Source organism: Lactuca serriola, chromosome 2 (assembly GCF_051521515.1).
Source record: "Lactuca serriola cultivar US96UC23 chromosome 2, Lser_US96UC23_V15, whole genome shotgun sequence".
Taxonomy (NCBI): Eukaryota; Viridiplantae; Streptophyta; class Magnoliopsida; order Asterales; family Asteraceae; genus Lactuca; species Lactuca serriola.
Genome location: NC_136409.1, coordinates 84,869,870 through 84,895,810, shown reverse-complemented (window position 1 = coordinate 84,895,810; position 25,941 = coordinate 84,869,870). Strand labels below are relative to the sequence as shown.

The following is a 25,941-nucleotide window of genomic DNA, read 5'->3' as shown; positions in this document are numbered from 1 at the left end:
AGAAAAGTGAGAAGACCCGAGGATGGAAACACAAGTCCAAGTGGTGTGCCTACCATGAAGACTTCGAGCATCTTACCAAAGACTAATTCAATCTCAAAAAATAGATTAGCTATCTATTGAGTAAGGGACATTTGAAAGAACTCTTATGAAGAGAAATGACAAGACTGCCCAAGGATCCAAAGATAGAAATTCTTCTGCAGAAAATAGCATCTCCCCCCTCAAACGACAAGGTAATTAACTTTAACTCTCGTTGATCTGACATCCGTGGAACATCTTATTCTGCAGCCAAAAGATATGTAAGAAGTTCCAAGATAGAAAAAAAAAAAGAAAAACCAATAAAGAATGCATTCTTGAAAAACAAGAATGAGATCTCCTTTGACGAAGATGACCGGGAGAATGTTCAAGATCCACACCATGATGGTCTATTCATAACACTATATGTGGCTAACCACTTCGTTCGAAGAATCATAATAGATGGTGACAACTCAGTCAAATAATCCTATTAGAAACACTCAATACAACGAACATCCAAGAATTTGAGATAACCCAAAGATCCTCAGTCCTGGTAGGATTTAGTGACAAAACCAAGAACACCATTGGAGAGGTCAAATTGCCAATATACATAGAGGGAGTTAACTCTATCCAATGTTTTTGTGTTGTTGATTCTTTGTCTTGATTCTTGATATACTATTATCTAAGGCATGCACCGAATCCATGAAATGAAATTCATCCCCTCAAGTTACCATTAATGTGTGAAGATGCCAACACCATGGGGAGTTGTCAAGATCAATAACGACCAATAAGAAGATAAAGCTTGCTATACCACTTCAATGAAAAACTCAACTACTCCTACGCAAACATAGCAATTAAAGAAAAAGGAGTGAGATATTTTGGATGCCAAGGAAGGTGAAGTCAAAGAAGTTTGACTAAATCTTGAGGATCTTGACATCAAAGTGCTAGTGGGCATAGATATTAACCAAGATCCTGAGCAAGATCTTAAATAGTTCCTAAAAGATAAAAAAACCAACTTTCGCTAGGAAACAATGAAGATATGATAGGTATATCTAAGAATGTAACTGTTGGATTAGGTGTCTAAGCCAATAACTAAATTTGTATATACTTGAATTATTAACAAAGTCCTTATGGGTTTCCCTCAAATCTGGTAATTGAATATGATAACTTTTAGAGATAGAGATTGATTTATTGATTTATTATATGATAGCAAGAAGTGATTTATTAATATATTATGAGAGTAATATATTAATTATAAATAGCATTATTTAATTAAAAATTAATCAAAAATAATTTTGGGATTAATTTGATAAATTAATAGTGCAAGAACCTAAGCTGTAACAAAAGGGGTTCTAGAACCTTCCACATGAGGGTGGGCAGTTTGGGGTGTTTCTAGGGTTCTAGAATATCCCTTGGAGATAATTAGGAAACCAGATAATTACAAGAGTTAAGATATTATTATTTTAATAAAGTAAGGGTTATCTAGGCTTTCTTGGTCGGCATTAAATAGGGTCCTCCATCCTCTTAATTTCGGCCAACCCATAAGGTAAGAAGCCAACCAAAAATTTGTTTCTCCCTTGTCCTCTCTTCAAGTTTCCTAGCTGTTAGGGTTTGTGTAACACCCATAAAATTCAAGCCAATTTTAAAAAAATTTACCCATTCAAAAACATTAGGTTATTACAATTTGTTTTCAAAATAGTTTTAATATTAGAGCATTCCCAAAACCAATCACAAAACTATGGAATGTGAGGAGCGGTACGATCACGCCTTTGCCTTGCCAAATTTTGAGTCATAAATATAAATAACCCAAATTCAAGGTTGAAAATAACATTTATTTTCAAACTGGACTAAAAATGTAAAATTTTCCAAAATTAGGCCGAAAGTGTAAATTTTTACAAACAAGGGGCTAAAAATGTACTTTTTCTACGAAACAGGGTTCTAAATGTGAAAATATAACTTTTTGGGCTAAATCTGTGAACATACAAACATTTGGGGGGGGCAAACTTACAATTTTTTTATAAATTATGGACTAAAGTGTTATTTTTACAAAACTTTGGGCCTTTACTAAAAATTGGAGTATTATTGGCCAAAATGTCATTTTTACAAAATGAAAGCTTTTTATCATCAATCTATTAAATATCGAACTAAACAAAAAACAAAATAAATCAAACGAACGAAATACGTCAATAAATATTTATTGGGCCCAATATTCACATTTCTTGGCCATTGGGCCCTAAGGGCCCAATTAAGTGTATATTGGCTATTGGGCCCTAAGCGCAAGAGAGACAAATGATCGGGTGGCACCCGAGTCGAACAACACCTGTACTGGAATACCGTTCACATGGAACGATCCTAACGCATATATACAAAGCACATATCAATATCATAATATCATAAAAATAAAATAGAGGGAAAGAATCATACCCGTCACCACATCGAGTGCGGCGCGTGCCTCCTCGGTAGTCAGCTGAAATGCCCGGCTCCTCACCATTGGAGCCTCTGCCTTGCCCTGCCAGCCATCAGTGATCCGCAGGGTCGCTGGAGCTGGCGCCTTCACTGGCGCTGATGCTGTCAACTGAGGCCAATTGGCCTTCTTGTGGCCCCTCTGGTTGCAGTGGAAACATAGCAACTCAGACGTCTGTATCACAGGTGCAGGGGCGGTACAATCCCTGCTGAAGTGCCCTGACTTGCCGCACTTATAGCAGCCTGACGAACCCAACTTGCACGCTCCCTCGTGCGTCTTGCCGCATTTCCTGCAGCGGCCCCGCCCCTGTTGGCCTTTTGGCCCCACATATGGTCCATTGGGCTTCTTCCCCGAAGCCCCCATAACATGCCCCTCTTCCGCCTTCCTCTTCCGGATGTGCTCCAGATCTATCTCCCTCTCCGTTGCCCTGGCAATCATAGAGTCCAGAGTAGGACAAGCTGAAAAACTTGTTGGAATAGTGTCTAAGGCTGCAACTATATTTGGCAAGTATTTGACCCGATTGTGCATGGTCCTTTTGGGTTGCCTTCACCATAGCAACTTGACAGGATGATTTATAATGAGAGAAGAAATATTATTAATATATTATGAGAATAATATAAGGAATAATAATATTGTTATTTGATTAATATAAGTCATAAATTAGTTAGGAATTAATTTGGTGACTTAAAGAGATTAATTAAATAAAAGGGCATAAATTGTCAATTGTATGATAGTTGTACTTTGGGCTATAATTCCTTATGACTAAGGGGGTGGACGGTTTTAGGGTTTAGAAGGACCTAGAAATCGTCCAAGGCTTATCAATAAGGAGATTGGATTGCTTAGGGCCTAACTTATCCAATTAGGGTTTAAGGGTGAAACCCTAGGAGGCTCACTAGTATAAATAGACCCTTAAGGCTAAGAAAATCGACACTCTTGCTTTTGAAGAAACCCTAGCCGACTTTTCTTACCCTCCTCTCTCTCTAATCATCCTCTTGCTAAGTTGGTGTTTGTAAGCCATTAGAGGAGTGACAATTGTGACTCTAAGCTCAAAGGACAAGAAGATTCGAGCAAGTAATTCAAGGTAAACTTTCAGATCTGATTTCATGTGTTATGATACGAATGTTTTCATTAGATCTATCAATCAAAGTATTGGATACATTGCATGTTCAATTAGAGAACCTAGATCCAAGCATTAGGGTTTGTATGTGCACATAGGAATGTTCTTATGGCTCAAACCCATCAGTGGTATCAGAGCCTTGATTGGTTTCTATTGAATTGATGCATTGGTTGCTTGATTGTTAATTGCAAAATTCGATTTTTGTCCTTCTGCCTGATGAACTCGGCGAGTTCCATAGTGGACTCGGCGAGTAGGCCTCAACTCGGCGAGTCCATTGTGGTACTCGGCGAGTTCGAGCGTCAGAATGAGCTAGTTTCGGGATTTCTTGCTGTTTATCTTATGGAAACTTGCCTTTATCTTAATGGGTCAATATAAATCCGATTTTAACATATATTTGAGTATATCCTTGACCTAATTCAAGATATTTATCAATCAATTGAATAATAATTTCCTTATATGATAATTGATTGATTATTTTAATTGAATTGGTAAATTGTTTTGCAAGAAACATTTAAATAAATCAAATATAGATAATTATGAGATTAAATGATTAATTTGAATTATCTGTTATTTGATCCCTTATGTTTTGAAAAGTTTAAAACTTGTCCTCAAGTTTTGAAATTTATGTTTTGTGATTAAAAGTTAATTTAGACAATTTAAATTTCAAACCCTAGGATTTTACAAGTTTAAAATTCAACCCTATACTAATATAATATTACAAGATTAATATGTGTATATGTATAATTAAAATGCTAGTCTTACCGTTAGTAGGCCTCATTCACGAAGCCGGTCTATAAGGTGGGTATAAGGTTACGGCCTATAAAATGGCGCTTAATGGGTGTACACTCACACCCACCGCTTGCTTGATCGGTGGAGGGTCGTTAGCCGAACGGGTAGGATAGGGCAACCTCATCTCCTCATTAAAAGTATAATATTGAAATACAAAGTAACTACATGTTTTCAAATTCCCAATCCTAGTTACTTTAGGAAAAGTGAATTGATGTAATCCCATGAAATTACACTTTGCACCCTTGCTAAGAAGTTAGTGGAGCGTGTGTGGTTTACCGGCACACTAATTGGTTCTAAGCAAAGGTGGCAAAGGGTGATTCATTGTTTATCATAGTTCGGTGGAGCGTGTGTGGTTTACCGGCACATCGAATAGGTGATTGTTACAATGAAGGCACCGTGTAGATTTTCATGGTTATTCACACCACTTTGTGATCCTTGACATCCCAGTCACAAACGAGAGGGGCATATCGAGATTTAAACATGCCATTGAAAAGTTCAATGAATCTCATCGAAACCTAGGAATTCTCAATACATTTAGAACTTAAGGTTATGTTTTCATGGTGGAGAATTAGTGAATCGTCATTCACTTACCTTCAAATTGTTTGCATGTTGGATTACAGCATCCCTTTTTCTAATATGTAAATATTGTTGTTGGATCCTAGCCCTAATTTTTCTTATTGGGTGATAATTAGGGATTCAAATTCTAATCTATCTTTGTCCTTTCTATTTGTAGATGTCGAACGCGAACAACGCTGCTGCTAGTTCATTCACATTGATGAGCCTTTGCCAAAAGGTGACTTTCGATGGAACAGACTTTAGCGAATGGATAAGATACATTCGCACGATTGCTCGCTACGAGGACAAGGAGTATGTCCTTGACGAGAAGCTAGAGAAGATCAATCCAGAAATCGCTACTCCGGCTGAAATGACTGCTTTTGAAACTCATGAACGTGATGCGTCGAAGGTTCATTGCATCATGATATCCACAATGAACGCCGAATTCCAAAAGTCCTATGAGGACATGTATCCGTACGAAATGCATCAAGCCTTATTGGAGAGATACCATCAAAAAGCGAGGCAGGAACGTTACGAGATCTTCATTAACATGATCTCCGCTAAAATAGGACATGGAGAATCTCTAACCGTGCACCTGAAAAAGATGCAAAGGTATGTCGATCGTCTTCGCAAGTTGAATGTCGACTTTGGGGAAGATTTGGCTATCGACATGGTGCTTCATTCCTTGCCTTCGTGTTACAATCAATTTAGGATGACTTACCACATGAACAAGGAAGAGGTCACCCTAAGTAAGCTCCAAGGTCTCCTAAGGGTTGCTGAGAGCAACCTCAAGGACAAGTCTGTTGCACCAACTCCCAATCCACCCGTTGCTCCTGTTTTGTCAATTGGGCAAGGAAGGGGTAAGAAGAGGAAGGCTCCGTCTAAGAGCCACCGCAAGGGAAAGTCTCAAGATGGTTCCTCTTCTAGAGGGACCAAAGTTGATCCTGCTAAGCCTAACCCTAACCCAAAGGAGGCAGAGTGCCACCATTGCCAAAAAATAGGGCATTGGAAGAGAAGCTGCCTAGAATACCTGCAAGCCATCAGGGAAGGAAAGATCAAGCCGTCTTTCGCAGGTATTTACACAATTAAATCTAATGAATCATCTCATGCTATTTCTTGGGTCCTCGATACCGGGTGTGGTTACCACATTTGTTCTGAATTGCAGGGACTAAGAAGAAATAGGGATGTGGAGCGTGGAAGAATAAATCTAATCATGGGGAACAGAAGATCGTCGCCTGTGACCAAGATTGGAGTGTATTCTTTAGTGCTTAGTAATGGATTATGTTTAAATTTGAATAATTGTTGCTACTCGCCAGAAATGGCAAGAAACGTCATTTCGTTTCATGGTTTGTTTAGACAAGGATTTAGATTTTCTTTTAATAATGAGAATGGTTCAATTTATGCTTATCTAAATGGTGTCTTATATTTTGAAGCAATGCCATGTAATGGAATTTATGAAACTGTTATGATTGTAGATAACCTAGGAAATGATGTTTTATGCACGGATTCTTCCAATAGTATGGATAGAGCATCCTTGTGGCATTGTCGTCTTGGACATGTCAACAAGAAGCGCATAGCCCAACTCCAAAAGGATGGAGTGTTGGAGTCATTCGACCTTAGGGAAGATGACACATTCGAGTCTTGTTTACTTGGAAAGATGACCAAGTCACCCTTCACTAGCACATGTGAAAGGGGTGAGGGTTTATTGGACCTCATACATACCGATGTATGTGGACCTTTTAGATCAACCACGAAGGATGGGAACCACTTCTATGTGACTTTTATGATGACTATAGTAGATATGGGTATATCTACTTAATCAAGCAAAAGTCAGAAACGGTTGAAAAGTTCAAAGAATTCAAAAATGAAGTGGAGAATCAATTGGGCAGGAAAATCAAGATGCTTCGATCCGATCGAGGAGGAGAGTACCTAAGTCTTGAATTCCACGACTATCTCAAGGAATGCGGAATAGTTTCGCAATTAACGCCACCTAGGACACCGCAGTTGAATGGTGTGGCAGAAAGGCGTAATCGAACCTTGTTAGACATGGTTCGTTCTATGATGAGTCGTGCTTCACTACCTATCTCATTCTGGGGGTATGCCTTAGAGACTGTCGCCCATATCCTTAACCGAGTCCCTACTAAGAAGGTTGCCAAAACACCTCACGAGATGTGGATAGGGAAAGCTCCCTCGTTAGCACATATCAAGGTTTGGGGTTGCGAGGTTTTCGTAAGACGAGATACTCATGACAAGCTCGAACCACGTAGTGAGCGATGTATTTTCATCGGCTACCCGCAGAAATCCTTTGGATATCTCTTCTATAGACCGAAGGACAATGTTGTCTTCGTTGCAAGGAGAGGAGTTTTTCGAGAGCGAGAACTCATAAGCCAAGGAGACAGTGGGAGGCAAATTGAGCTTGAAGAGATTCAAGAATCGATTGATGAAGGAACCTCTACCGCTGGCGCTCAACCCGAGGAGGAAACTCCGGTTGAACCGATTGACGAGTCCTTACCTCTTATACGTTCCGAAAGAGTTAGAGTTCAACCCCAGTTTTATGGTTTTCATATTACTACCAAAGGGGACACGTATATTAGTGATGGTACACTAATAAATCTAGATGAACCTAATAGCTATAAGGAAGCCATGGCAGGCTCGGAGTCTGTAAAATAGAAGGAGGCAATGGACAACGAGATCCAATCCATGTATGACAAGCAAGTTTGGAATTTGGTTGATAATGTGCCCGGACGTAAGACCGTTGGGTGCAAAGGGATCTTCAAGAAGAAGACCGACGTGGATGGAAACGTACACACATATAAGGCGCGATTGGTTGCGAAGGGCTTTACTCAAACTCCCAGAGTCGACTATGATGAGATTTGGAAAATGGATGTCAAGACTGCTTTCCTTAATGGGAAGTTGACTGAGGATGTTTACATGGATCAGCCAGAGGGTTTTGTTGATCCGAAGCATCCAAATGGAGTGTGTAAGCTTGAGAAGTCCATTTATGGACTTAAGCAAGCATCTCGCAGATGGAATCTTTGCTTCGATGAGAAAGTCAAAGAGTTTGGATTTGTACGAAGTGAAGATTAATCATGCGTATATGTCAAAGCCAGTGGGAGTATAGTCAGCTTCCTCGTTTTGTATGTCGATGACATATTACTCATAGGAAACGACGTCCCGACACTGCAGGATGTTAAGTCCTGGCTCGGGAAGTGCTTCGCTATGAAGGACCTCGGAGAGGCTTCCTATATTTTGGGAATAAGGATAGTGAGAGAACGAAGTAAGAGACTAATAGGTCTTAGTCAGAACACTTACTTAGATAAAGTACTAAAACGCTTTAGTATGGAAAATTCGAAGAAGGGAGAATTACCGATACAAAGTAATGCCAAGTTGAGTAAGACTCAAAGTCCGAGTACCGAAGCCGAAATAGCATAAATGAGCCGAGTACCATACGCTTCCGCAGTTGGCTCAATCATGTATGTTATGAATTGTAATCGCCCTGATGTAGCCTTTGCTTTGAGCATGGTTAGTAGATATCAAGGGAACCCTGGCAGAGCCCATTGGATTGCGGTCAAGAATATCCTTAAGTACCTTCGGAGGACCAAGGAATGGTTTTTAGTCCTCGGAGGGAGTGATGACTTGAAGGTGTGCGGGTATAATGACGCCAGCTTTCAGACCGACAGGGACAACTACCATTCGTAGTCGGGCTGGGTCTTTACCCTGAATGGAGGAGTAGTAACTTGGAAAAGTTCCAAGCAGGAAACCGTAGCTGATTCAATGTGCGAATCAGAGTACATTGCAGCGAGCGAAGCGTCAAAGGAGGCAATATGGTTGAAGAACTTCATCGGTGATCTTGGAGTTGTACCTGCCATAAAGGAGCCTATGGAAATTTTCTGTGATAATGAAGGAGCGGTTGCCTTGACCAAGGAACCAAGGGATCATGGTAGATCTCGACATATCGACAGAAAATATCACTTTATTAGACATCGAGTAGAAGAAGGACAACTCGTGGTTAAGAGGATATCATCAGAAGATAACCCAGCAAATCCGCTTACGAAGGGACTGAGCAGGGTTAAGCACTTGCAGCATGCTAGGAGTATTGGGCTGAAGGATTATATTAGTTTAGATTAGATAGTATTAGAAACGTGTAATAGATAAATGTAATTAACATTTGATGATTAAATAAAGGAGTATTATTTATGAGTAATGTTATTGTCTTTTGTTAATTGTTTAGCTATTGTTTCACTTTGCATGTTTTAACTTCCAGAATAATTGAGTTTATTAAGAATAATCGAATTATTCAAACAATCCACAATCGTTCATATGTTGGAAGTAGGTAGGAATGAAGATTGTCATGAATTGGTGTGTAGATTGTCTAAATGGTATTAGACATAGCAAAAGTTTGCTGCAACGTTCATGAGTGCTTATGAACTAGTTTTGAGCATTGGAACAAACCCGCGCTTGCTAGAATCACCTTATGGAATGTGATGAAAAGGTTGATCGCAAGACGATAATATCATATGGTCTTAAAACCTAGATATATGGTTTGTTATTTGTTAATTGGTTATACATTGATAATGTGAAACCACATCAGTAAATTGATGTTATAAAACACATTGTTGTGTACAGTTGATTAATGAATAAGTAAATGCATATAAGTCGAAGTTTATCTGTTACTTTTATCCTAAGAGGGTAAAAGCGATATCTCAGCCGCTTGATGATTTGATTTGACTTATGTGTCGGGCCCGGTCAGAACTAAATTGATGTGTTCGATTAAGTTCTATGTCAAATAAATCTGAGATCGAGAAACCAACTGTTGGACAATTGGTTCCATAGAATTGTCCGCATGATATCTAAACAAAGGACTGTACAATCCCATATCTAAAGGACAGGACTGATAAGATCAGAGTTTGACAGCGTCTTTGAGAGCTACAATTGCTAATCGAATTATGCTTGTGTATATAGTTACTAGACTTATCCAAGTGGGAGACTGTTGGAATAGTGTCTAAGGCTGCAACTATATTTGGCAAGTATTTGACCCGATTGTGCATGGTCCTTTTGGGTTGCCTTCACCATAGCAACTTGACAGGATGATTTATAATGAGAGAAGAAATATTATTAATATATTATGAGAATAATATAAGGAATAATAATATTGTTATTTGATTAATATAAGTCATAAATTAGTTAGGAATTAATTTGGTGACTTAAAGAGATTAATTAAATAAAAGGGCATAAACTGTCAATTGTATGATAGTTGTACTTTGGGCTATAATTCCTTATGACTAAGGGGGTGGACGGTTTTAGGGTTTAGAAGGACCTAGAAATCGTCCAAGGCTTATCAATAAGGAGATTGGATTGCTTAGGGCCTAACTTATCCAATTAGGGTTTAAGGGTGAAACCCTAGGAGGCTCACTAGTATAAATAGACCCTTAAGGCTAAGAAAATCGACACTCTTGCTTTTGAAGAAACCCTAGCCGACTTTTCTTACCCTCCTCTCTCTCTAATCATCCTCTTGCTAAGTTGGTCTTTGTAAGCCATTATAGGAGTGACAATTGTGACTCTAAGCTCAAAGGAAAAGAAGATTCAAGCAAGTAATTCAAGGTAAACTTTCAGATCTGATTTCATGTGTTATGATAAGAATGTTTTCATTAGATCTATCAATCAAAGTCTTGGATACATTGCATGTTCAATTAGAGAAACCTAGATCCAAGCATTATGTTTAGTATGTGCACATAGGAATGTTCTTATGGCTCAAACCCATCAAAACTGACATGCTCCCGAATATCAGCTCGTAGCATGTCATGATAGCGGGTCCTCCTCATTTCTTCGTCACCCGCGTACTGGGGCACCAACAATGCCCTCTCTCGGAACATGGCGGTGATCTCCGCCACAGTCTCTGTCGTCTGCCTCATTTCTAAAAACTCCCTGGCCAGCTGTTGAAGCTCGACAGCCGGCACAAACTCTGCCCTGAACCTGGTCACAAAGTCCGACCTGGTCATTGCCTCAACAGCCGAGGCTCCCAACGAGTCACCAACGGACTCCCACCAATCCCTAGCTCGGTCTCTCAAACATCCTGCTGCAAATCTCACCTTCAACTCCTCAGGGCAGAAGCTAGTCAACTGTGCAGACTCAATGTCTGCAATCCATCGCTTGGAAGCTATGGGGTCCTTCGCCCCATAAAAATATGGCGCACCATTGCCCCTGAATTCCTTAAAGGACAGTGTGCGAGATCCCGACTGGCCAGATTCCATGTCGCTCCTGAACTCCCTGAGGCGATCCTCCATTAACTCAACTATCCCTTCCTTGATCGACCCGAAGATGATGGGGGTCGACTCAAGGATGCCTCTGGTGATCTCTGACGCGATAAAATCGCATAGCCCCTCATCTACTGGCTCGGAACCTGATCCCGAACCCGATCCCTCTCCTGAACTGCCAACTGTCGGCCTCGGTCGTAGTACCACCATTCTGCAATACATAAATAACACCTGTTAGTGATACTAATACCCCTTGAGGGATCACACCCGCAATAAGTTCCCCGGTCTCGTCTCGGCCTTCCTTAGTTCGGATACAGATCCTCTGCTTTCAGTAGTACGGGCCCATACTACCTTCCACATCTATCCGTACCTTCTTCAAGGACTGCCTCGACTCCACCAGATCCCTTTCACTACTGCTGATCACTGCTATCCTCATCCTAGCCTTGCCCTAGGGAAATCTCTGACTCTACCCTACCCAGTCCTTAGCTGCTGAAGGCCTCCTTGTAATGCAAATTAGCCATTACCTGAATACCATCACATGTGATGAGGCTCAGATAATCCTTCAAGTAACAGACTCGTCCTTACAACGGTTAGACTCAAACAAGAGCTGTGCAATAGGGTCAAATCCAGCACTCTAAGATTATTCAACCCTGATCACATGTGGCGTGACGTATTCACCTAATGGCTAACTCCCATCACTCAGAGTCCCACAAAGCACAAAGCAAGCAACATTCAGACAAAAGGGAACAATCTCAAGCAATTCCATTCTCATAGAGAGAAAAACTGAAATAGCATACAATGCTAAACTCATACTATCAGGCATAACCTAAACATGCTATCCTACTGCTGTCTACTCAATTCTAGCATGCAATTTTCATACACTGAAGCACATAAAGCAGGCACATAAGGCATCACTCCTAGATCCTTAGGCCTATTCTAGCATGTTGTTCTACTGAAACTGATAAACATAACATAAGCTTGTATGGGTACTTTAGGGAATACTTACTTGAGCTCGGCCGGTCATGCACATCACACACTTTGTTCCTTCTTAAAACTCTTTACTTAACCTCTTAGAAAACATTTTCTTTTTCAAAATCTTTTAATCCCTCGATTTGAGTTCAGACACCCCGAAGGTGTGTCCGAATCCCTCAAACCAGGGCTCTAATACCAACTTGTAACGTCCCAAAATATGGGCCAAAAATTTTCATTTTTAATTAAGTGGTTTGCAAAAGATGGTAACAAAATATCATACAATCATATCGTTTAATAAAACATGTCCCGTGACTGTAAACCAAAACGTGAAGCATAAAAATGTCAGAGTACAAATCCCAGAATATCTCATAGTGCGGAAAACGAAGAGCATGTGTGTGATGGGCCGCTACCGTGCCAGCTCCTTCCCCTTGACTGAAGAGGTACCTGAAACAACAACTGAAAACCGTAAGCACGAAGCTTAGTGAGTTCCCCCACTATACCACATACCATATAACCACATAACATACCTATATTGTCAGACATATCTGGGTGCCCAACCTACCCCTTCGGTCCTCTCGACCGGGTACTGACTAGCATATCTGGGTGTTGGCCTCCCCTTCGGTCCTCTCGACCGGATACTGACTAGCATATTTGGGTGCTGGTATCCCCTTCGGTCCTCTCGACCGGATGTTGGGGACTATTTCACCCCTACTACTACCACATAACACATAACACATAATCTATCTAGCATGGCTGGGCATGGCCGCCCCTTTGGCCCTATCGACCGGTAATCTGGGGACTATCTCCCCCTACTGTCAGTAGCATATAGCATCATGTCATACTAGCACATAAACATATCACAGGTAGTAGCAACCCTAGATGAATATCACAGAGACAATCATCTAACATACAACTCCTACTGGTGGGCCGGCATTGTGGCCGTAGACCCACCGCTACTGGAAGGTAACTCACCTCGAAAGTAGCTGCTGAAGTCTGTTTGCTAAGCGCCTGACTGATGAATCGGAAATCCTCCGGCTATAAATCATAAACATAGATTAGCCTCTCATACACTCCCTTAGGTCAGATGACTGACCCACCCCTGGTCCAAGGTCAACTTCCAGTTGACTGGACTCGCCAAGTCATGGCACCGACTCGTCGAGTCCTTCTCCCACTAACCTGGTCCCATTCTACAAGTCCCTTTTTCCACTCACTGAGTCGACCATGACTCACTACTTGGGACGATAGAACCGACTCGCGACCCGACTCGCCGAGTCCAAAAACAACTCGCCGAGTCCATGCGATCAGTCCTCCCACTCGCTTCCAAATCCTCATCCGAGCATCATTCATGAGGATTTGGGTTTCTGGGACTATCGTAACACGTTAGATTGCTAATTCTACATGCAAACACGAAGGGTTGAACTTCCAACACTTAAACCTCTCGTACTCAGTAACAGGTCATACGACTCGCCGAGTTTGAAGAACAACTCGTCGAATGCCAGGAAATCTTCATAGGACTCGCCGAGTTGTTCATCCAACTCGACGAGTCTAAGGCCATCTTCATAGAACTCACCGAGTTCCACTTTGGGACTCGCCGAGTCCCTTGACCCATTTTCCATATAGGCCAAATCTGAGACATGCAATGCTTCAAAACCACAGATCTATGTTCCTAGGGCATGCTTATCACGTAAAGTTGCAAACTTTACGTGCATGCATGGCCCTATAAGCTCAAAAAGGCAAATCCAAGCTCTTTAAGAGGTCATACACTCAATGGGGACCTCAATCACTTCAACCACAGGAACTTTATGCTTTTAATACGTCCATAAGGTCCAGATCCGAAGTCCTTTCGGATTATTAAGCACAAAAACATGGAGTTTGGTGTTTTAGGGCTTGAAAACCACCAAATTGGGACAAAATGGGATCTAATGAACTAAAGATCAAGGTGGGAACTTTTCTACCTGAATGGAAGCTTCTCCCAGTGTAGATTTCGGATCTACTCCCACCCTTGCACTCTTCAACCTCCTCTTTTCTTCTTCTAAGCTTCAACTCCCTTCACCAAGCAAAAACTCACTCATAAGAACAATATGGGGCTAGGGTCTCTCACTACAGCTCTCTGGAAGTGTTAGGGACAAGGGAGGCCGAGTTAGTGTGCTTAAATAGGGTCTCAATACTCAGGTTAGGGTTTTAGTCCAAACAGGGCCTACTCGCCGAGTCGGGGAACCGACTCGCCGAGTCCAAGGCTCAAACCTCGCGTCTTATCCCGGTCCTACTCGGCGAGTCGGTCCTTCAACTCGCCGAGTCCAAGGCAAAAATGCAAGAATTATGAATTTTTTATTACAAGAATTACGTACCGGGAACCAGGTGCTACACTAGGCAAGTCTAGGGCGACAACATCCTTAGCAAGACCGACAGTTGGAAAAATACCAAGAAGGACGATCTAGTCATTATCATGCATGGTTATAACGGCTCAAATAGTGATTCAATACCAAAAGTTTAACCTTTTGAAGATAAACTTTTTGATTGTGTCAATGCAAAACAAACTATTTAATGATATAAGAATCTAGACGTTGTTATAAAACATAAAATATCGGATTTTTTGGGGAAATTATTTATATACATTTATCATTTATTCAAAATACCATGAATCTAAACTTCACTTCTATAAGTCATAACTATGAAATTCACACATACATTTATACTTGATTTTCACAACATTTTCAAACATTTTACAGAAAATATCGGATTTTCTGGGTTTTTATGAAATATACAAAGACTTTTACTCAAACATACTTATGAACTCACCAACATTATATATGTTGACCGTTTTCAAAATAACTTGTATTCTCAGGTAATCGTTAAGCTGGAAGATTCGCAAGTGTGTATGGTTTTTGTTTATGTAACAACACTTATCGTATTTTTAACAATTAGAACTTATGTATTTTAACAATGTACTTGATGTGAACAATGTTGGTTGAATTATGTAATGTTGGTGATGTATGTGTTATGTTTCACGTATATTCATTGTGATGATTATTCAATTGTTAGTCACACGAGCCCCCGGATGTTTCCGCCGTCTGGTTCGGGGGTGTGATAATCTAGTGAAAATCCAATTCGTTACCTTTTTCTGGTAATTTGAGTAAATTGAAGTAATTCATAATCTTAACACCCGTAAATAAATCAAGATTGAAGGTCTAAAGAGCAAGCAAAATTGGTATCGATCACATGTTTATACCCTCTAGATATTTCATCTTCGCTTTCTCATAATCCTTCCCCTTTAGAGATGGCATTGTATGTTATTAACCTATATTAATTATTCCTTTTACTTTCACTGCCTTTATTGTGAGTGTAGACTTTTTCTGATCAGAAACAAGGAACCTATTTCCTCAATTGATCATACTATGGCTAAAAATCATGAAATGGATTCAAGAAGAATATCATTTTAACAAAAAATAGGAAAACATAAACCCAGAAAATCAAAATCAACCTTCAATAAATGGAAAAGAAAAGTTTTGAATCCGGAAAAGATGGATGAATTTACCTTGTATCTGTCGAAGTATGGTCAAAGCGGTGGAAGCACGTCGGTGCTTTCATGGTTCCTCTTACAGAAGAGGGGAAGCAAGAACCTTCTGGGTTCGATTTATGTCCTCTATCTCTCTCTGGATTTCCTTCAACCAAATACCCTTTTTGCCCATTTCCTTCTTTGAATCCGTTGGGTTTGAGTTTATAAAACAAATAATAATTAAAGAGAAATAGAAATCAAACATGCAAAAGAGAAAGTAATCAACGTAGCATGTGACCCATAAAGCAGCAGCGATGATATTATCGAAAGAGAACGTCATTGACTACGAATCGATTGACGCAAAATTGAGGAATTACAACCTTAATTGAATTGGGAAGAATGGATTGGAGAAGGGATCACAAATTTCACTCACCTCGTCCGGTGGTAGCAATTTTTTGGGTAGAAGAAAATAACATGAACACTACAAACATAAACCCTACAAAACGGAACAAAGCAAGCAACAAAACACAGACGAGAGAAAATGGAGAAGATGTAAATTAGAGAAGTGGAGTAGAATAGTGGAAGGAAGTCGAAAGTTGTTTCATAAGGCTGGAGGGAGTGGTGCCACCGAAACCGCACTCCCTTCACCGCCACATAAGCGCCACATCATTTTTTACCACACAAGTGTGGTTTCTTGCCACACCAAGGGAGTGGTGTCACACTTTTATTTTAGTGTTTTTTTTTTGTTTCTTTTTAACTATTTTAATTTAATAAAATTTCTTTTGTAATAAAAAAACATAATTTTAAAAAGATAATATTTCATTAATTAAAAATACAAATACCATACATTGCTTAACTTTAAAAAAAACCTAAAAATTTAGAAAATCCGATTAGAAACATAAAACATATAACTTATTAAAAAAACACACCAAACGATCAAAAACTTGAAAAAAAAACTAGAAATTAACCATGATTTGCGTAACGTTTTTTCACTTCCTCCTTCATCGCCAAAATAACTTGAAGCTCGTCCCCGGTCATATGTGACATGTCCAACGATAGTATTCGCATGTCGTTGTCCCTTTGTTTCCGCAGCTCTCTTTCAGAAGCAATTTGAAAAATCTTGTTCATTCTATATTTTATACCCTTCATGTCGGCCCCCATTTCTTTCAATTCATCTGAATCTGACGCTTTGCATTTGCCTTTGCTTTTTGTTTTGTCCCTTCCCATTGGTCGGGAAGGTGGTGAAACTGGAACAAGTTCATCTTCGTTCAGATCAAATTGAACACGAGCATCCGATGTAGTGTGGTCGGACTCAGATGTTCTGTTGCGTTTTGAACTACTGTTGATATGCTCGTCTGATGTTTTTCTACTTTGCCATTTCTTGTTATCTTTCACAAAATTCCAAACTTCAAGAAACTTGAAAGCCTTCAAGTTTTCTTTTTGATACACTTTCAGCACTTTCCTCAAAATCACATCATCGTTTTCTCCACTTTTCCATTGACGTTTCATGTTGTTATACAAATCATTAAATAACATGACTTCCTTGTTCATTTTCCCCCATTTCAAGTAAACTTGATGTTTTGAACGGTATTCTCTACGGTTCATTCCTTTATGGAACCTATGTAAAACGTGAATCCAAAAGCGGTCATGCTTTTGGTCTTTTCCAACCATCGCATCTTCTAAAATATCGATCCAAGATTGTGCCAACACTAACACTTCCAAGGGTTCCCAACATTTTGCCTTCGTCTTCTCTTTTCTTTTAGTTGCTGCTCGAGTGGGCTGAGTTTCTGTAACGAATTCTGGTTCGGAATCAGAAACGACCGTTTTTGGTTGTGTTTGTGTTTGTTGAACAAACTCGGGTTGAGACAAAAAATCAAATGGATTAAAATCTATGTCGGGTTGTGGTAGTGTTTATGGTGGTGGTTGTGTTGGTCGTTGTGGAAAATACGGAAGCATACCGCCATAATGGTAATAGGGAGGTGAAAAAATCGGTTGATCAAATAAAGGTATTGCGGTTGTGTTATGACAGGTGTTTTTTCTTTGCTGAGCCTTTTGGAAAAAGACATTTTCAAAAAAAAAAATTGGAGGAAAAGAGAGTAAAATTGTAAGGATTTTGGTTGGAAGTTATGTAAAAAAAGGGTAAGTATATATATAAAGTAAAGTAAAAAAAAATTTAAAAAAAAATACAATAAATAAATAAATAAATTCAGTCGCAAGGACCGTTCAACGGCCAACATAGCACGCGGTCATTTCTAGTCACACTGCGGCCAAAACCGCAGGAAACCGCACCTACGGACGATGTTTGCGGTCCATGAGGCAAGAGTGCGGTTCCAAACCGCAGCCCACTCCCATCAGTCTAACAATCGAGAAGATGAGAGGCTGTGGGGTAAGGTCGATAAGATGAAAGGCGGTGGGGGTAATAGAGGAATTAAACTAATCCAAGTTAAACTAACCAGGTGAATAATACTCCATTGATCGGGTCGGGTACTATTCATAAGGGGTCATGTAAATTAATATATATATATATATATATATATATATATATATATATATATATATATATATATATATATATAATCATATTAGACCCATCAAATCGGAAATTATTTAATTTTAAAATAAACACTAATAAATATATATATATATATATATATATATATATATATATATATATATATATATATATATATATAATCATATTAGACCCATCAAATCGGAAATTATTTAATTTTAAAATAAACACTAATAAATATATATATATATATATATATATATATATATATATATATATATATATAATCATATTAGACCCATCAAATCGGAAATTATTTAATTTTAAAATAAACACTAATAATTTGTCTCTAGCAATTATATGCATGTTCACTGGGTTGTTATGGTAACCATTATTACCACTTGAAGAAAAAAAAAACTTTTGTAAGCATCAAAGATTTTTCACGAAGTTTTCCTTCATCACATGACCATCCCAAGAAAACTCTAATCATGGATTCTCTTAATTAACTAGCTCTTTAAATAAAAAAAAATAAAAAATAAATAAAAAAAACTGTATTGGAAGATCTTGTTTCAAAACTTAAAAAACTTTCTCCATTAAAAAACTTTCAAAAAAAGCTTCTAATACGTTCTAAAGTTGAAAAATATGTTCTAAAGTTCTTTTTTTCTATAGAAGAAAAAAGGTTTGTGAAAGTGTTTTGTACAACTTTTTCACTATTTGAAAAAAGTTGTGTTAAAAAAAAGTTTGTGTTCAAATAAAAAAATAAGGATAATATGATATGATTAAAAAAAAAAGTTAAGAAGATTCATAGCAAACATATGTTAATATTAACTTTTATAAATAAACTTAATGAAAGTGTAATGTGGCAAAAGAAAAAAAAATATGGAATGATTTGATGGTTCACTACATATAAAAGAACATTTTAAGTATTTACAGATTTTCAATAATATTTTTTTTGTTTGTCATTGTTTGTAAATATGATCTATATATTTTTTGTTACCATAATTTTACAAAAAAAAAATGTTTAAGATTAGAGGAATTTTTTCATTAATTTAATTATCATTGTACAACGAGTGAGATGGCAAACGGGCAACAAACTGTACTACTAGACCTTTTGTATGGCAAAACTAATTATTTTAAAGACTACATTTATAGATAATTATAACAAAGATTAGATATTCACTCATTAAATATCAAAGTTTGCTTTATAATATGATAATTAATCTAAAACTAATTACATCTTAGTGTTAAATTCACATTACATGTAATTAGTTTCAGATTAATTATCATATTTTATTTATCTCTGATCTTTAATGTTTTATTCAATCAAGCAGTTATTAGACATCATCCATATATCTACTATAACTTTAGAAGTATTGAAAAGTTAATAAAAAGAACCTTAACAAAGTTCCAAAACATAAAAGCTAGATTGAATATATATATATATATATATATATATATATATATATATATATATATATATATATATATATATATATATATATATATATATATATATATTCTTTTTAACAAAGTTCCAAAACATAAAAGCTAGATTGAATATATATATATATATATATATATATATATATATATATATATATATATATATAAACCTAAATCTATAATTTAAAGTTAAAAATAAAAATGTCACTCTTAATTAATTAAACTAAAAAATCATAACATTCAAATTTAAAATAGTAAATTGTGAGAAAAAGGTTCTAAACCAAATATAAGTAGTAAAACATCAAATTCCCCAAAACCAAAATGGTAGATAAAACACCAAATTTGATGTGTGATATTAGGATTGTACATTCACATCGTTATCATTCAAAAGCATTTCAATATTCCATATACATTTATAGAGACACACCGTTACGCTCCATTTGACATGTATTAAATTGATCAATCAACAGTCTGATGTACAACTTTTTTCATATAAAAAAACCGAAACAATCTTCTTAAAGGATACAGACTCGCTTCTAATCTTTCTCATTTGTACAAAAGACTATTATACTTCATTTGACATGTATTAAATTGATCTATTATAAAAAAATTTGTTGTATAGTTTTTCACATAAAAAAACCGAAACAATTTTCTTAAGGATACAGTCACTCTTGAACTTTCTCATTTGTACAAAAGATTTATCACTTAATAAACCAATCTAGTTTCATCTGATTATGTCTCATATAGAAAATGCAACCTACAAGTAGGGTGATAGAGACACATGGTAAAAACGAACACCAACAAGATCAAACATACACATTCATAGAAGTCGAATTCATGGAACTAATACAAAATAACAATAACAATAACAATTACAATAATTGTTAGAGATTACAAAGAAATTGATGGCATGCAAGCATTTAAAAGTAAAGAAATAGAAAAGCTTTATGATATTTTAATTTGTCCTTATGTTAGAGGAAAAGACTATCCAAAATTTTGCATCACATGACAAAAAGATTAAGCAAAATTTTGATCTATAACAAAAATAGGTTGCCTTTTCAAAGATAAAGTGAAGATTCAGATGTTTTGTGTGGTTTATGAGGGTATGAAATTGAAATCGGTTGACTAATGGCGCATTGAGGGAAGCAAGCAATCGTACATATGTGCCATTCGTGAGGTCACTCTGAGCTTCTCAATAGTCACAAGGTTGGGTTTTGCCAAATTGTTGATATCCTCTCTCAAACTATTCATCATACAACACCCATAATTAATCACATCTTCAATATACATAAAAAAATGATATAGTGGTTAAACCGAAAAAAACAATTAGTTAAACTTGTAAACTTTCATAACATCTCACTGATACCTAAATTCTTTTGTCATTCCCATAAAACTATAATTAGTTAAACAATAAACTGATATAAATAAATAAATAAATAAAAACTAACCTCTGCCACTCGCCAGTTGCTTTTGCATGTCTCTCCACAGCTCTATAAAGACGATCCAAGGTATACAAAATCAATCCATACATACATTGCCCATCTTTCTCCTGCACAAAACACACACAATAAGCTCATAAATTTGGACTTATTATTAGTAAAAAAAAAAAAAAAAAGTTTTTACCAGCCCCTGATCAATGCAAGATTGGAACTGCACGATTTTCTTCTCAACTTCCACAATTAATAGTCTTCTTTGCACTCGAGCAATTTTCCCTTTGCCTTGTGCCCTTGTGTCCTGAGACAATCAAATTACAAGATAACTGGGGTTATTTTGGTCTTTCCATTAAAAAAAAATAGGAAGAATGGAACTGAATTCCTTCCACGAGAATATGAGATACCTACCTGTTTGACCCAAGCACGCAATAGCATGAGAACAACTAGTGAGAGAAAGAATGCAGGTAAAGCAGCAAGTATGGCAAAGTTTATCTCATTTGCCCTCAATATCTGATTAAGCTCAAGCATTGCCCTGTTTGTAATAAATCATAAATATACTCATTACGAAAACCTTATTCTATTATCAATAAATAATATATCAAATTCATAACCTCAACTCACGTTTCAATGTCGAGTTTTAGCTTCTGAATCTGTCATCACAAAGAAAAAAAAAATCTCAATTTTAGATCAACAACTACCAAAAATTAAAGAGAGAGTGTTAGTTAGTTACTTGGATAAGCATTGCACGAGCAAGCTCTCCACCAAGGAGATTTTGGATTGGATGCATAAGCTCCAACTCGTATCTACATTGATTCAAAAATCAGACAATAATAAATAGTGGATCACTGGATCGTGATAAGTGCAAGAAATAGCAACCTACTTTCGTTTATTTATGTATTATAGCATCCGACTTTCATTTCTTTCTATTACAACATTGTACTTTCAATTTTTACTTTTTGGTATTACAGCATTGTAGTTTGAAAATCTACCAAGTATAACATTGTACTTTTGATTTTTTTTTTTCTTATTAGGATGATATTGCTATAACTGGGTGAAAGTCTCAAAGTAAAATGTTGTAATAGGAATAAATGAAAGTAAGGTGCTATAAGAAACAAAAAATTGTTAGTTTTTGCATCGCCTATATAGGTGGAGGGTAAAAAGTTCTATGACTTAAAGTCAACTAACACCTCCGATCCTCAAAAATGTTTTAGTGCACAAATAATTTAATACAAGTGTTTTAGTGTATGACTATTATATCAACAAATAGCAACGTACTTCCATTTATTTGTTTATAATAGCATCTTACTTTCATTTCTTAGTATTACAACTTTATACTTCCAATCTTTTTTTCTTTTTAAGCATTATACTATGAAAAATCTACCCAGTTATAACATTGCACTTTCGGTTTTTTATTATAGAAGTAAAATTACCTTGTATTTGGAGTTTTGGACAACATTGCTATAATTGGGTAGATTTTCCAAACTACAATGCTCTAATGAGAAAAAAAATGTATGATGCTATAATAAATAAAAGTACATTGCTATTTTATTGCAACTAACATATAAAATACTCCTTAACAATTGACAAAATAGAAAAATCACAGAGACAAAATAGGGAGAGCAATTTTGTTAATAATATTTTGTAGTAGCTACTAATGTCTAATACTATTACCTGCCCATAACTATTTCAAGCATCTCCTGATCGGATGCATTTTCTGGAAACTTTTGGCCTTTAGTATTCTCACTGAATGCCAACAGCATTCTGCAAAAAGAGTATATGAAGTTTCAAATTTGGAAAATAGTAAAACATTATATGCAAAATTTTGAAGCATGGGACTTACCTGTGTAGTGAATTAGAAGTTAATTGCACTTCTTCAAGTTCCATTACTCCTTTGTGCCTCTTCCTGAATGTCTCAAAAAGCTCATCTCTTATAGCAATAAGCTGACATATCATCATCATAAAAAGGAATCAGAATACATACAAAACCAAAGAAGAAACTAGGAGATTAACAATGAAGTAGAAGAGTAGGAATTGTAGAGTATCACAAGTCTTACAGGTTGCTCTACATGGTGATTCAAAAAGTCAGTGACAGAGGCTTTTGCATCACGAATCCAGTTGTCAATGTCAGGACTTCCTGCCAATCTGCTATGACCTACAAGCCATACTGAAAATAATGAAATTCCTACAGCTCCAACAGTGTAGCGCATCCAATGACGTGTCATTGTCCTTGGCTTTTGATGTTTTGCAACCTAGGACAAACCATACCATATCTTAGTTTTCAAAAATATATATCTATATCATCTAATAAAGGTAGGTACCTTACAAGCCTAATCATTAGATACAACATAAAGTGTAAAACTCTTTTCAATGTACCAGTTTATTGAACTACACCAAAAGATGACATTTTCAAATGCTTAAATGAGTCATGATTATCATCGATTGTTTCATCAACCAAATGCTTAGGTTGCTGTACTAAAAATGTTTTGAAGGTTGTACTAAAAACTGCATAGGCTAAAGTGTTGGTAAATGTCAATCATTCAGCCTCCAAATAAGCAGAATGTTTTCTAAAGCAAAAATATAAATGGAAAATGTCACGGGTTTCAATCTTTTTTCCCAATAATTTCCCTTTGAAGAGCATGGCCAAAACACAGTGTATGCTTGGTTTCTTCTAAAGAATAAACTATGTCCACAGCCATACAATCGAGTTTGAATTATCAAAGGATTGTATTTATAAGTGGGGAAAGGGGAAAGATGTTACCAAGAGTGATAAGTAGACATCCAGCTTGTTTAGATTCAAATAAATCAAGTTGATGGCATCTCTGATCTCACAATCAGTCCACTGAGAACTTTCTTGGTTTACATCTGGCAGTGTCTCAAACATCAAAGGAGACGAGTAACTCCCATCAACAGAAGATCCAATCTGCAAAATCCAAATTTAATTGAAACTTACCAAACACAACCTAAGTTCTCCATTGTCTACTTTTTAAAGTAGCGTATGAAATGGAGGGTACTTACCTGACGTGTTGCACTGAAATGGCCAATTGCTGCTTCTAAACTTAAAAATAAGCCATTTATAGTGCCTAGTAATGCAGCCATTGACTTCCCAGGCTCCTTAAGTATCTGCTCCCTTGATTTCTCAACCTCCACGTAGACCTGATAAGTAATAAAAGATAAAAATATGATTCGACATTGAAATATCAAAAGAAAGGTTTCAACTCGCAGTGACCTGTGCTAAAAATGTAGCCAGTGAGTATCTTAAGCTAGTTAAGACACTTATCCTCTCAGAGATATGTACAGATGCTGAGGATGAAACTTGCTGCATGCCGGTACCATGGAAAACATAGTCATGTAACAACTGGGCTGAACCATCAAGAAATGCTAAAGGCCCTCTCTCAAAAACCATGAAGTATACTTTATTAGAAGTTGATCCCTGATACAATACCACAGTAAGAATTCACTATGCAGGTGCTATTATGAGCATAGATTGTAATATACCTCTGCTCTAGCTTCCCAAAAGTGTAAATTCTTCTGGACACTATGCAAATTGAAGAAAGTATGCTCCACTATGTCCCCTAGAACGTCATATACTCTAGATGTCTCAGACGTCTGCCTGTATAGTTGAACTTGAAATTCTCATAAACCCAACATAATAATAGAAACGGAGATTAGGTAAAGTGTAAGTTTGTAGGGGAGGAAGTAAAATTTGATCAGAATCTAAAGACAATTTACATAAGCAGTTACAAGCACACCCCTATTTAGAATGTACATTCATACGTGAAAGGTTCGAGAGATGCCGAAGGCAGTGGAAGAGGTAGACACGTCCCGCGCTTTCTTCGTGATGTGGACGGGATGATTCTCCTCTTGTAGAGAGTAGAAATTTTTTCGAGAAAAGTGATTTTTTCGGGGAGATTTAAATTGGATAGAGAAGGGATGCAGCCGATGAAACGTTGGCGTAAAATTCTCGAACAGTATTGATAAGAAGATGCGAAAATGGACGACGGTTCTGGTGCTTTGGCGGCGGCCTGGGCGGAGGAGGATAGCTGTTCCGGATTCCAATCATCCATCGGAAAAGTGTTGGAGGCAGGAAATGTGAGCTGTTCTGGATCAGTCGTTGCCGCAGTTCCACCAGAAAATGGCACTTCAGTGGCGTCGGAATATTGTCTGCTTCACAACAAGGGTTTTGTTTTTACGTTGACTTTCCGGTGTTTAAATTTTGATTGCCGTGCAGCCTGAATTTTCCATTTTAGGTTTAGATGTTTTGTTTAGGTTGATATTTGGGCACATCACTATGATATTAGGTTTTTAAAATTTTTTTTATTTATAAAGCAACCGTATTTCCATCAAATTTTATTAATTATATTAAGAACAAATTACTGAAATCGTCCTGGTGGTTTGTTAAAAATTACAAGTTTGGTTCCTAATTTTTATTTTGTACTCGGATCATCCTTAACATATTATTTTGTTTCGTTTTTAGTCCCTTGCAGAGATAAAAAGACTATATTATCCTTTGTATTTTCTTTTCATTTTTTATTATTATCTACTGATTATAAAAATAAAAAATAAATAAATAAATAAATAAAAAACGATACACATGGGTCCCACCTTCAACCCCAACCCCACCCATCTAACCCTATCATCTCTCACCTTATCTCTCATTCTCATCTTAGTTGAAGAAACTGGGGCTCAACTCACCATCGTCGGAGCCCCCGATGGAGCCACCGGAAACACCCCCAGAACCCACTAAAAACCCACCAGTACCATCTTAGTTGAAGAAACTGGGGCTTCTCTCTTCCTGTCACTTCTCTCTGCTCCATCTCTCTCGCCGAAAAAAAACCACCAGTACCATCGTCGATTATGTAAAGAGTTTCCCGTCGATTTTTCTATACTCTCATCT

General features: G+C 37.2%; 1 protein-coding gene across 1 annotated transcript; it reads right to left on the bottom strand.

The window, feature by feature from the left end:
• Positions 1-20,448: 20,448 nt before the first annotated feature.
• DGS1 (dgd1 suppressor 1) lies at positions 20,449-25,306 on the bottom strand. The gene is made up of 14 exons (XM_079024241.1): positions 24,822-25,306; positions 24,543-24,657; positions 24,274-24,477; positions 24,063-24,200; positions 23,806-23,967; positions 23,102-23,296; positions 22,888-22,988; positions 22,719-22,808; positions 21,778-21,850; positions 21,669-21,697; positions 21,456-21,579; positions 21,238-21,348; positions 21,063-21,163; positions 20,449-20,857 (listed from the first exon to the last, which is right to left on the bottom strand). Exons 1-14 carry the CDS (start codon positions 25,109-25,111, stop codon positions 20,740-20,742), a joined length of 1,851 nt encoding a protein of 616 aa, XP_078880367.1. The 5' UTR covers positions 25,112-25,306; the 3' UTR covers positions 20,449-20,739.
• Positions 25,307-25,941: the final 635 nt, after the last annotated feature.